Source organism: Siniperca chuatsi, linkage group LG18, assembly GCF_020085105.1.
Source record: "Siniperca chuatsi isolate FFG_IHB_CAS linkage group LG18, ASM2008510v1, whole genome shotgun sequence".
Classification (NCBI taxonomy): domain Eukaryota; kingdom Metazoa; phylum Chordata; class Actinopteri; order Centrarchiformes; family Sinipercidae; genus Siniperca; species Siniperca chuatsi.
In genome coordinates, this window is record NC_058059.1 from 24,644,418 (window position 1) to 24,659,039 (window position 14,622).

At 40.3% G+C, this 14,622-nt stretch overlaps 1 protein-coding gene across 1 annotated transcript in view; it reads left to right on the forward strand.

The window, feature by feature from the left end:
* The first annotated feature begins 11,555 nt into the window (after positions 1–11,555).
* Positions 11,556–14,622, forward strand: part of lmnb1 (lamin B1) — a 55,226-nt gene continuing 52,159 nt past the window's right edge. Inside the window, exon 1 of the mRNA XM_044173379.1 lies at positions 11,556–12,121. Within this exon, the coding sequence (XP_044029314.1) occupies positions 11,766–12,121 (356 nt within the window). The 5' untranslated portion in view covers positions 11,556–11,765. The remainder of the gene's footprint in view (positions 12,122–14,622) is intronic.

Sequence of the window (14,622 nt, forward strand, 5' to 3'; positions counted from 1 at the left end):
TGTATCAATGCTACATTGTTTATTCCCCATTAACTTGTTTATTCCACATTAACTTATTACACAGGTTAATTACAGTGCCACCATGTGGCCGATTGGGCTCAAATTTCCGTGGAAGCATTTGCACATCATGTCCAGTTATTGGGTCAGGTTTCATGTTTGTAGCTCATTCCAGCTCATGGCAATTTGAGCTACAGCATAAGACAAAATAATAATAATAAATGGGCAAAACTCAATAGGGTTCTACTGCTTTGCGGTTTAAACCCTAATAATTAAAGCTGTAAGCAGCGATGATGGGGCCCTCGCACCTCCACTCATGTTGGGTCTTGCTGCAATTGTGCCATCCTGGCGGGACACTGGCTGTTCAACACTGTTCTGAATTGTAATGCGTTTTGGTCACTGCACGTATGAGTTAAATGTCTCTGTGTCCAAAATGTGGTGCTAAACTACACACTCTATGCGTCATGTTGAAGGATATCATGCATACACATACATAGACACCACGAAAATTTCGTGCAATATGTAAGAAGTTTTGTGTGTCATGGCAAAGCATCAAAATTAGCCTCACCCCCCACGCCAAGGCCATTTGCCGAAAACTCACAATCTTTACAATGAAGCATCATGAAGGTCTTAAATCCATTAATGACGATATTTGAAGTGGATATACTCAACCTGTTGGCTGGATCAATGAGTATATGAGTATAGGGTCTGTTACTTCCTGTTGCCAGTAGGTGCTGCTATGACTGTCTGAATATTGGCATGTAGATATCTTCAGGCTGGGACTCTTATCAAACATGTAAAATTTATAAATTATGTGACGATATGGAGCTGATGTAGCACAGTTACTAATTTTGGAACGAAGTAGCACTGTTACTAATTCTGGAACAAGGTAGTACTGATACTACTGTTTTGTAGTAATAGGAAATGATGCAATGTATCCTGACACTACTGCCAATTTCACATTTCAAAACCTTAAATAGCTGTTAAAAATTGTTTTATTTTGTGTGTATATTTCAATCTGCTGTCTACCTTTTCTTTTTTAAATTCTTTTCAGCTGTAAATAACACCTATTTTCTTTGTTAGAAAAAATGTTCCCTCAACCATGGCCGGATTAACTTGTTAGGGGGACTGGGGGTTAAAATGATCGGCTGGGCCCCTGTTAACCCACCATTCCTCCCCCTCGCTATGGATTAACTGTATTCCTATGTTTATTGCTTATGCTAAATTTATGTAATAATGTGCCATTGCTTTATTTGATTTCTTATATATTGAAACAACTGTGTGTTTCCATTTTGTCTGACAGGTATACTGCTGTCCACTACTCCTCTCTTCTACTGTATCAAATTGGCGCTCTGTCTGTCCTATTCCTTGTATCCACTCTATCTTAATTATGGCTCCTCTGGCTTTCCTGTCTACAGCTCTGACTTTAAATTTGGACATTCTTCCTTTCTATCCCTCTAATTCCATCCCACCCTGATCTAATTTTTGGAATTTTTAAAACTTTGCTGAACAAACCTTGCTGAAAACCCTGAAATGCTGAAACACGACTTCTGAACCTGACTTGCTTTGGGTCCGTAAGGTTACAGCAAACTGTCTGTTTGAACAAAACACTACTCTCAATCTCTACCTGTCCTCTGTCTCACAGATCTTTTGATCTCTAATTAGCAATAAATACATTTTTAGAATAATATACATGTTTTTACAAATTGGACAAAGCGTTTGAAACATACTATTTGGAAAGTCTTTCCCACAAAATTGGTTTGAACATAAAATTGAAAAAAGTTCATTCCAAAGACTGAAAAAACACATCATACAAATGATTTTGTTCTAACTGGGGGGAAAAAATACACTTTTATCACAAACATTGGATTGTAAAAAGAAGCTGTAATTCATAACTGAATCTGGTAAATTTGCCAACTCTTTTCCAATGAAAGTAGCTAAGACTAACTCCAAAAGTGGCTAAAAGTGGCTAGATTACATCATATGCAATATTGGTGATGTCATCATGCATTCATTTGCATAAAGCTTTGTGGTTGTGTCAGTTGCAGTGAGGGAGAGATCACCTTATAAAAAGTAGATAGAGAAATCGTCAGCAAAATAATCAGTCAAATAATAATAAAGTCACTAGGAGGACCTGAATAATCGCTAAATATAGCAGGAAAATCACCAAGTTAGCAACACTGATGGCAGGGGAGTTGCATAATGCACAGTCGTAATACATTGGCTGAACTGTAAACACCAATCAAAAATCTGCCACAAGTCCCTCCCTAGCTGCCTCTTTTTACAGGAAACATGTAAATATGCAGAAGCAAATATCACTCGTTTTACCTTAGATATCTATAATATCTTCACAGGCTTGACAAGGATTTTCTGGGGAAAAACAACATTTGTTTGGTCACTGTTAATAGTCTGTTCCTTTGGTAAAAAAAATTATAAATTGAAGTGTTTTAAAACATATAAACCTGAACTCTTTTCTGTGTTAATTTACCATTCCTAAGTGCTTTTGATTACTAAAAGTAGACACAGGTTTCATCTAGCTTCTGATCCTGCTATGTTAACAGTAATCTTTTATCATTAATATTGTGTTTAGTATATTGCTTGTGTGCAATAAAACATAACATTAGTGGTTTTGGAGCACAACAACAATGCCAAGGGAGAGTAAGAAGTCCAAAGTTCAAAGTCTGCGCTGGCAGAACGAGATTCACTGTGAAACAACAACTGAACAAGCAGAATGTGGTGTTCCTCAGAGCAGGGGAGAGGTAAATGTGTCTACAGTGTCTCATGTTCAAAGTGTAAGACATGGAGGTCAACATGATGCATCATGTGTACCACAGGTATCATATGCTGACATTGTATAGAAAGGACTTCACATTGATGAGCTAAGATTACAATAATCGTCAAGTTTTGAAAATCAAAAAATATTATTTATATAATTTATTTATCTTTTGCACAAATACATCTGCAGAAAAATTGTTTCAGTGGAAAATGGCCACTAGATGGGCAAAAAAATGTGTGCAAAAAAAGGATGCAAAGTGGGCATTCCTGTACCACAGAAGCCAATCATAACAGTGGGCGTTCTTGTGTTCTACCAACCAATCAAAGCAGTGGGTGTTCCCGCGCTCTACAGGAACATTGCTGCAATAAGTCTTCTGCAACTTTGCTGAAAATTCTTCTTCTTTTTATGACCGAGTGCAATGACTTTCAATGACTTTCAAGGTGCATATGTCACCTACTGTACTGGAGTATGCCGAAATGTTTTTACACTAAATTCTGAGACATAAATAAAATATGTAAATATAAAATGAATAGGAAGCAAACAAGCAAACAAACAAGATAGATAAATTAACACACTATATAAATATAGACCTTATCTTTGTATCCTTCAAATTTCAATTACAGCTTTCTGGGCGTCCATTACCCCTTCTCCAGTTGTCCCCAGTATTCCCTCTAGATTCCATTCTCTACCTGTCTTCTGAATCCTTAAGAGCCGTTCCCTCTCATCCTTGTAATTACTGCATTCCATGAGTGTATGTTTAACATTTTCTATGTTTTTGCAATGAGAGTATTTTCCTGACAAATTTCTCCCCACTAGCAGCTAGAGTCTTATTGAGTCCTGTATGATCAAACCTTAACCTAGTTAAAATGACTTCCTCCCTCCTATTTCCCTTCCTAACACCCTGGGTATTTATGGATTTCTGAACTTTGTAGTATGTAGTTGTAACTTCTTCAACCCACTGCAGACCTATTATTACTGCCATCATTTCAGCTGTAAAGCTGGATATCTCCAATGTTAGTTTTCGTTTTTGATATGTGAATTCCTATGCCTACTTTGCCATGTTCATCTTTATAACCATCTGTATAAATATCTAAATAATAGTATGTATTTCTTATATATTGTTCTGCTATAAATTCTCTTTCGTTTTTCTCCCATTCCTTTTTTAGTTCCATTATACTGAGATCTACATCAGTGTTCCGGAATTGCCACGGTGGAATAGTACTTCACCTATAGGGGTAGTGGTATTAAAATGAATGTCTTCCAGTCCATATTCTTCTGCTTTAAGCTTTGCTGTCCATCCAAAACCAATACCCTTAAATCTACTATACTCCCAGCATTATGTAGCACGTCCTTGGCTGGATTCTCATTACGACATCCCCATAAACGGATCCGTCATCATCAGCTTATCCCTTCTAAAATCGGGGCCTCTCCTGACTCTACCTGTATTGCTTTGATGGGGGTTGTTCTCATTGCACCAGTGCATATTCTGAGAGCTTTATTTAGGCTATGTAGCAAATCAGGGCTGAATTCTCAGATGATCTCATGATCTTGCGAATCCAGCTACCACCATGGATGTTTAATAAGACCTGCATACAGTGCCAAATCTTTTCCTGCTGTTTCCTGATTATAGCTGAGATCAAAATTCTTGTGTCATTCAGTAGCTTAGCAAACTTAATCTTGCCGATATCTCTCTCTATTGATTTTGTAACCCAAACTGGGTGGAAGTGGCCTGTCTCATTCCCAAGTGTAATTCTAACTTTCCATTCCTCCTCCTCTACCTGTTGTTATTCAACATTAGGTTTTGCCCTTTTCTTATTAGGTCTATCCTTTCCTCCCTCACTACTTACATCGGATGATGACTTCCTATGCTTCACTGAGGTCTTCCCCTGACTAAACTCCATTTCAGACCCCCATCCATCTGAAGTGTCACCCATGACTGCACTCACGGCACAACTTGATTGCAATCCTCCGAAGCCCTTTAACTGATTCCAAAAACCAGGCACGAGCAGCCGGCATCCGCTATGTTGCATTACTGACAACTTCTGGAACTAGTCCGTTACTGTGCCATCTTCATTCTATATCCTTTTTATTAGGCCAGTGTCTCTCGAGAAGTCAAACAGCCATCTTACTCATCTCTCTTTCCCTCCATACTCTAGAATATGTTACAGCTGTGACAGCTTGTCTGCATTCCGTTAGTGTTCCCAAATATTATTCCCCTGCCCTGTCTCTCACTTGTATTTCTCTCTGTGTGTGTGCATATGTGTCTGGAGGCGTGGCTACTCCTCCTGTCTCTCTCCACTGGCTCCACCACTCTCACTTACCTAAGATCCTTCACCCAATCACTCCGCTCAGCCGACACTCCTGCCTCCCATCAAGCTCATCAACGCCAGTATATCTACTCTGGCTCTCCATTCACTCATTGCCAGATTGTTGTTTCTACTAGTTGGCCAACCATTGCTTTTGCCAAAGCGTTCAGTCTGTTCTTGTTGTGTTATTTCCGCTAAAGTGTGTTTCTGTGCTCCAGGATCACAACTCACCTGCCTGCTCCTCGTTTGCTCCTGCCTGTCTGTCAGCCACGTGTCTCTCAGCCACACCATTGTTGCCACCATTAGCTCACCTACCTGCTTACCTGGTCTGGATCTTCATCCTAGTCTCGCCGAACTCCACCACCATACCTTCACGTCCTCGCTGCCAGCTCTGGATCCCAACCCCTGGTCTCCTTCCACTTCCCCTTTCCCGTTCTTCAGTAAATCTATATTCCTACCCCTTGTCTGAGTCCTGCTCTTGAGCCTAACCGTTTAGTAAAACGTAACAGAATACTTCTCTCTGACATTTCTGTTGTTCTATGTGGCAATAGTATTCATTTACTAGGTCTACCTTTTTATTCCTCACTCTGGCCTCAAGTAGCTCCAGATCAACTTTCGGGTTCTCTGGCAGCCATACTGGTACAGATGGTACCAGATGGTCACAATACTACAGGGTAGAACTCTTGGTCAACTACCCCTATATCTCTTGCCGCTAAGCCCACAACCCACCTAAAGCCTGTGGACTGTGCCATCCCTCCATTCCAGCACTCTGGCACCACCTGCTTTTTTGCGTGATTCTCCCGATGTCCTTTCAGGCTTAGCCAGTAGCTGCCTACGGTGCAGCCTGAGCTAGATTAGAAGATGGATAAATCTGTGACAGATGAAGTGCACTACATAATCCACAGAGAAGCGCTGGCATCAAAGCAGCTCAGTGACAAACTATACGAGGTGTTGTATGATATCATTACCGCAGTCATCTTCATCAAAACAAGACCCCTAAAAGCGTGTCTTTTTGCTGTGCTCTGCAAGGCACTGTGCTGTTCCACAGTGAAGCCCGATGGCTATCTCGTGGCAAGGTAGTATCTAGGGTGGGAAATGAGAGATGAAATCCAACTGTTTTTGGAATAGGAGGGCATGGATGAGCTTGCCAGAAAGTTTCTGATCAGCATTTTTTGATGAAATGGAATATCATTGGAAAACTAAACTAATTAAACAGCAGCTGCAAGGCAAAGACAAGCATCTCCCTCACCTGGCTGACAAGATCATCTGCTTCACCAGAAAGCTAGAGCTGTGGGAAAGAAGACTTGGCCAAGGGAACAGTTACTCATTTAAGAATCTAAGTCTTGAAACCAATGAACTCAGATGACAGTGGTTCCATGCATCACAGAGCACATCACTGCACAGTGGGGCCATTTCCACAAATACTTCTCATACCAAAGTGGCCAGTATAACTGGGTGATCAATCCATTCCACGCGACTGCACCTGTAGACCTAGGTTTCACCACTGGTGAAGAGGACCAATTCACTGAAATGTCTCATCTAAGAAACTGGGTGAATTTTGGCTTGGTGTGTAGAAGAAGTTCTCGCTAACTGGCCAGAGAGCAGTGGGCATTTTGCTCCCTTTCACCGCTTCCTATCTATCCACAGATTTTTTGACATTGTCAAAGGGGGGGCCTTCTATAAAAAGTTTGGGAACCACTGCTCTAAGCGTTTCACCTTGAACTTTGTCCAACTCAGTCAGCACTGATTTTGATGCTGACCCTGTCTTGATCTGATCAGAGAAACATAAATATGTTTTAGTGATGTTGTGTCTGCTCCCCACTCTAATCCTGAAAATCATCATTACATTTATGGCCTTTCAGCATTTTTCAGTGACGTTTTTGATGTGAACCCTCCATGTTATTTTTTTCCACTGGCTGCCATCATACGCTAAGAGTGACCGCCCAATCCCTGGCTGAATGTTGATGATGTAAATGGGACCTCAACAAATAAGCAGCACTGCCAGCAAAACAAGTTCAAACTGGTTCTGTCAGTGCAGGGTGGTGGTTATAGGAACCTTTGATTTAAGCGCTTTCATGGACTTCTGTGAAGTTAAAGGCAGAATGAGTAGGATTTTCCTAAAAAAAAAAAAAAAAAAAAAAAAAAAAACAATGTATAGACTAAAACAAAAATAATCCCTGTGTGTGGTAATTTTGCTGTGTTCAGGATGTTTCTGGGCGTCAACCTTTGGGTAGTGGGTGTGTAGCCCCCAACCAATAACAGCGTGCAGGGTGTGAGGTATAAAAACGTAGCAACCAGGTGCCAGATTATAAGGACACATCCAAGAGGAAGCTACTAAAATGGCAGACATAGCGCAGAAAAAACGGAAATATAGCACCAAGTGGACAGAGCTTGTTCCAAAATAACAGTGAATCTTGGGTTGGCTTTCACCAGCTGGCGAGCACTGAAGGAGAGGATGGGGATGAAGAGCAACGCGGAGTGGGCCTGTTTTCTGTTGGACAGGTAGGTGCTGGCTGTTAGCTTATTTAGCTTGCTAAAGTATCTGCTTTTCCATTACAACAAATGTAACATTCCAAAAATTGTAGCTAGCAATGTACAAGCAGTGTACGTACAAACTAAGTCCTACTATCAACCAATGCAAATAACTTTACATTTTGACAAAATAACCCATGAGGTCTGTAGTGCTGAGTTTGAGCTTAGAATGATTTTCTGTCTAACACACAAGCCACACCAGTTACCGCAGCAGTCCAAAACCAATGTAGTAAGTTGATCGTTGGAGACTCAGTGCTAGTGTCTGTAATGAGCTGGTATATAACTAAGGATAGCCAACATTACTATTGGCAGTGAATTTTTTTCTAACGTTGAAGAACTGATATAGCAACGTTGTCATATACAGCACTGGGCGTGTGCTTCTGGTGTCATTGAGCCGGGCAAAAGGGGCCAACTTTGAATGTTGTGTTTACAAACCACAACCGACAAATCCTATTCTTTCTGACTTTAACTTATTCCAAAGTTTTATAAAACACAATTCAATTTCAGGGAATAATGAGTCGTTGAAATCTCAACGCTTTTTAATCAGAACATAAAAAACTAGCAGGGCACTCAAAGAGCGCAGACATCCTGAAGCTAATAGTCCAATCTTCTGTGATATGCAAATCTGCAAGCGCAACCACTAAATATGTTCAGATATGTTTCCAAAACTATTACAATTACAGTATGTCAAAATGTGGTTGTGCCTAGCTGAAGCATCATCATCTCAGCTGTGCATTTATTATGTACTTTGCACAGATCATAAAATCCGGAATTCCGGATTAATCTGGAAAAATCACATCCCTGATTGCTTATTTCTTACATACCTGCTGCAATTTCTTCTACAGTGATGTGTGAGGTGGCTATTATGTTTTGTTGTACGTTTAGTTGCGGCACACCATTCACTTTCATTACGACGTGTTCACACATGTGCGATAAATTCAGTTCATTTTGCTATATACACCGGTGTTACAATTGACCTATCTTGCAATGTTGACAAAAGTGAAAAATAAGTTGGTTCTTCCTTGGCCCATGCTACACCCTTCCACCAAGCTGAAGAACCTTTAAAATGCCTCATTCATTTAAAATAAACAAGGCTTAAAAGTTTTATAAAACAGCTACTGTAGTTTGAAGCAACCAAAGGAGGAAATAGTACATTTGTTGGTGACTGTTTGACAGATAAAGACTTTTTGATGAAAAGTGGCATTAGGAAATAAAACTTGGGAAAAAATGGGATTTTGTAATAGAAACTGCTGAAATTAAATAAAAAATAAGCTGTACTAAACTCTGTTATAGTGAAAAGATACATGATGACAACGGATTGGATAATTTCACCATTTTAGGGTCATATATATTTAACACTTTGGGTCTTCATACATAAATGGTACTGTACCGTGTTTTAATAACGTTGCTTACGCTTGCTGTATTGAGTTAGGTGACATAAGGCACCATTTTTGAGGATGTTGTTGTTGATTGTGTAAAATTGTCATTATGTTATCATTTAATATGCAAAACATGATAAAATGTGTTAATAAATTATGTAATGGTGCAATTACTGGTACTGCAAGCATGGAGAAAAGAAAAAAGCTCCCTCCCAACAAATGCTGAATATCTTATTGCATGAGCATTACATCCTGCCTATACAGCCCTGTCGTGTTTGAATGGAGAATTTTTCGGGTGGCTGTGCCTTAGGAGGTAGAGCGTGTCGTCTACTGATCACAGGTTTGGCAGTTTGATCCTCTTCCTGTCCACATGTTGAAGTATCCTTGGGCAAGACACTGAACCCCAAATTGCTCCTGATGGTCAGATCAGCACCTTGCATGGTAGCTCGCTGCCATCGGTGTGTGTGTGTGTGAATGAGAGGCAAAAATTGTAACGTGCCTTGGAAAAAAGGGCTGTTTAAATGCATTGCAGCCATTTACATTATGGAACATTTTTGTACTAAAAACTAAGTTTGTTTTCCTGACAATATCACAGCTACAGCTAGTGGGTCTGTTTGGCCACTCAGTGGTGGTGAGGGGGGTGGTGTCACATGAAAAAGTGATGTTTACAAGACATGTTACGCTTAAAAATTGGTTCTCATGCATGTTATAACAAAAGATTTGATTTCTTTAATCAAATATATAATGTATATATAATGTATAATAGTTAATGCTCTGCCATCTTCACACATTAAAAAGTTGAATTTTTCTGTGTTATCACACCAGTGTTGATGCTTCCATGTCACTGGCTTACACTGCTGGGCCCACTCCCTTTAAAGGTAATTAGGTCATATGTGGCCTCTTAAATTCAATTCAGTTCAATTTTATTTATATAACGTCAATTCACAACAGAAGTTATCTCATTGCACTTTTCATATAGAGCAATTCTAGACCGTACTCTATAATATTATGTACAGAGACCCAGCAATTCCCACCATGAGTAAGCACTTGGCAACGGAGGCAAGGAAAAACTTCCTTCTAACAGGCAGAAACCTTGGACAGAACCTATAGGCTCTAGGTGGGTGGCCATCTGTCTTGACTGGCTCTGTGTTGCATGTACTTAGGTTTTGGGCTATGTTGATTTGGATGCCTGTCAAATGACTATTACATAAAGCGCTTTGAGTAGTCAGAAAGACTAGAAAGGCGCTATATAAGTACAGTCCATTTACCATTTACATAACTATCTTGCTATGTATCGTCCATGCCAGGTTGACCACTGAGGGATGATGGATCTGCAGCCTGCTAAAGTTTGGTATATACTTTAACATTATGCACTGAAATGATTAATAATATCATCCCCTACTGATCAACTGTCAAACCCCTATATATATTCTATTTTTCCCAATCTTCCATGGTTTTCCATTGTCTTTAACATTCTATTTTCAAATGTTTTTGTAATAATAACATGAAATAAAAAAACAGGGTTTAAAAAGAGAAAGGCTGCATTGATGGCAATGCAGTGCACTGTGGATGTGTAAAAACACAAGAAGTGATCTTCTACACTGTCCACCCCTGAATCATGGGAACAGTGAATGCATTAAGATGTTATGAATGAACGTGTAAACACACTTTTAACATCAGGATGCCGATTTGATAGCTTTAACTTGGTATGTAAAGACCTAAAAATCTTCTACACAAGACAAAACAAACAAACAAAACTGATCATACCAGTGATATAGCCAAAGAGTATTAAAAACACAGAATAAATAAATAAAACAAAAGTAAATTAAAATATTACACTTGGTGTATATACTGTTTTCAAACAAACATATTATACATTTTCACATTTCAACATATTTAATAGGGGTGTTATGTACAAAATTTGGTTTGGAGTCAGCCCATTTCTTCTTAATTATGTGGAATTTCCCTCTTAATTTCACCAAATGTAACAAACACTTGTTTTGTTTTTCAAAACAAAGTAAAAGGTCCGTATTGTACTTACATAATTTGCTTACATGATTTGCTAGGTTTTTCTGTGTGCAGAAGAGGTGACCCTTGTTTTTTTTTCTTAGAGTCTGTGCAGGCTACTGCACACAGCAGGACATCAGTACAAAATAACTAATTAGTGTTTATCTGTAAATTTAATTACTATATCTGGGTAATTACCATTATCTTTGTGCTTTTTGATTTCTTGTCGTAGGTTACAAAGGTGACAGTGACAAAATGTCTTCCTTTTTCTTCCCTCCTTGACCACTTTATTATTGCCTTTGATAATACAGCAGCAACTACATGGAGAGAAACGGCAGTGAAATGAATTCAGGCTCAGTAATTATCGGGAAAGTCAGGAAGCGCTTGTTATTGACGCCGGAACGCCCGAATTCAACAAACGGTATGGAAAGCATAATTGAAATCGACTCCGCCTGCTTCTCGAGAATTCCGGCATAAGTCGGTCACACTTACAAGTGAATCCAAAAATTAAAGTTGAAAGAACGCATTGCGTCGAGCTACGCCATTGGCTAGTGATACACAGCGTAAAATTTTCAATGAGCCGCCATATTAGGAAGCCAAACCCCTCTTCATTTGGTTTAGAAAAGACAGGACATACTTCCCGGATAGTTTTCAGGAGTGCCGGTTGTTGTTGAGCGCTTGAATCTAAATCGTTACACTTGCACAAGCGGTATCTTGGTTTGGGTTGGTTACCGTCTTTCATACTTGTTATATAGCTACTCTTCTACAATGGCGACCGCGACTGCAACTCCGACCGGCCAGAGAAGCACGTGCGGCAGCGGCACACCGCTGAGCCCGACCAGGATAACCAGACTGCAGGAGAAACAACAGCTCAGGGACCTCAATGACCGCCTGGCCGTTTACATTGACAAAGTCCGCAGTTTGGAGTCTGAAAACGACGTACTCCACCTGCAAATTAGCGAGAAGGAAGAAGTGAGGAGTCGAGAGGTAACCGGACTAAAAGCCCTGTATGAGAATGAGCTAGCCGACGCCAGAAGGTGTTTGGATGACTCCTCCAAGGAACGGGCCTGGCTACAGATTGAGCTGGGAAAGATCAAATCCGAGCATGAGCAGCTTCTACAGAAGTAAGCCTCTTTATTAATGTTATACAGTCCAATACGGCCATTAACTCAGGACGATTAGCTAAAGGCTAGATACTGACTTTGATTTTCGAGCCACTTTTGCAATATTACGCACGCAAGTCCGTCTAGGGGGTTACGTTTTCTCGTCTGGTGAGAGCGTCACTTCTAGTCGGCCTATAAAAACATACTTTTGGATTTTACTGTCCCTTAGTTCATTTTGTGTCTTGTTAAAAGCCATTATTAGATTTGACTTACAATCAGTATATTCTTTTTAAAATAATTTAAATAATTAAAAATTAAAAAAACAACATTTTGAAATTATTGACAGAGGCCGTTACCCGCCCACCATTGTCTGTGTTGCTGAAAGAGAATAATTGTCAAACCGGCTTTTAAATTTTTAGTATGTATGTATGTATGTATGTGTATGTAAGTATATGTATGTGTATGTATGCATGTATGTATATGTGTGTGTGTGTGTATGTATGCATTTATGTATGCATTTATGTATGTATGTATGTATGTATGTATGTATGTATGCATCAGAATCACAATCAGAAATATTTTATTGATCCCCGAGGGGAAACTCTTTTGTTACAGCAGCTCACTATCACGTCAATGCACACAGGATTAGAAGTACTAAGCAAAAAATATAATACACTATAATACAGGTCAGATAAATTAAGTACCAAGTGGGTATAAGTATAAAATTAAATAAGTGTGAAGTACAAAGTGGGTTTACCGGTTGATGATGATGATGATAATAATAATAATAATAATAATAATAATAATACGGTATAAAGTAATAGTTCATGAACTGTCAAGTTAAGTGTAGCTTAAGATTATAATGAGACGGAGGATATTGCACAGCAGTAATAGAAGTATGAATAAAAATCAATAAATAGGGAATTTTAAACTGAAGAGTATATTATATTGCACAGCAGTATTAACACAGAATATTGCACAATTATGATAAGTATTGCAGAGATGTTAATGGTCAAATGTCCAGTTTAATGACTTAGGGTCATATAGACTAAAACTTAAAGGGAGGAGTTAAAGAGTTTGATGGCCACAGGCAGGAATGACTTCCTGTGGTGCTTTTTGGGGGGATGAGTTAGACATTATCTCAAGGATGAGGTTTGGACATACTGGTCTTAATAGTACAATGAAGATAATTGGTAAACATGAGACTGGTGTGTGCGAGTACTGTAGAGTAAAGGAAACTGTAGAACATGTAATTATCAGTTGTCCTAGGTATGAGCAGGATAGGCAGAGACTAAAAAGCAAACTGGCAAGGGAGCACATTAGAGTCAAGCTAAAGGAGATACTCCAATTGAACTCAGGGCATGTGGGGTACAGGGCAATATTTAGTTTTTTGGAAAAGACAGGGCTTAAAAGAAGAATATAGGGTAGGCATAAATCCATTCTGATCCACACTCCATTTCAGAAGGTGGTGGTAATGCACCAAAAGTTGTTTGCCAACCGCCATAAAACATCAGAAGAAGAAGAAGAAGAAGGGGGGATGAGTCTTTTGCTGAAGGTACTCCTTTGTTTGACCAGCACATCATGGAGTGGGTGGGAGACACTGTCGAAGATGACATGTAGTTTGGCCAGCATCCTCCTCTCTGACACCACCGACAGAGAGTCCAGCTCAACCCCCACAATGTCACTGGCCTTACGGATCAGTTTGTTGAGTCTGTTAGCGTCCGCTACCCTCAGCCTGCTGCCCCAGCATGCAACAGCATACAGGATAGCACTGGCCACCACAGACTCATAAAACAACAGCATTGTCCGGCAGATGTTGAAGGACCTCATCCTCCTCAGAAATTAGAGGCGGCTCTGGTCCTTCCTGTAAAGAGCTTGAGTGTTCTTAGCCCAGTCCAGTTTATTGTCCATGTGTACTCCCAGGTACTTGTAATCCTCTACTATGTCCACACTGATCCCCAGGATGGAAACCGGGGTCACTGGTGCCTTGGCCCTACGTAGGTCTACAACCAGCTCCTTAGACTTTGTCGCATTGAGCTGCAGATGGTTCTGCTCACACCATGAGACAAAGTTCCCCACCACAGCCCTGTACTCAGTCTCCTCACCACTGCTGATACATCCCATGACAGCAGAGTCATCAGAAAACTTCTGAAGGTGGCAGGACTCTGTGTGGTGGCTGAAGTCCGTGGTGTAGATGGTGAAGAGGAAGGGAGAGAGGACAGTCCCCTGAGGGGCCTCAGTGTTGCTGACCACGCTGTCTGTTACACAGTTCTGCAGGCGCACATGCTGTGGTCTGCCAGTCAGGTAGTCCACAATCCAGGACACAAGGGGGGCATCCACCTACATCGCTGCCAGCTTCTCACCCAGCAGGGCTGGCCGAATGTGTTGAAAGCACTGGAGAAGTCAAAAAAACATGATCCTCACCGTGCTTGCCGGCTTATCCAGATGGGTGTGGATGCGGTTCAGCAGGAAGATGATGGCATCCTCAACCCCCAGCTGGGGCTGGTAGGCGAACTGAAGGG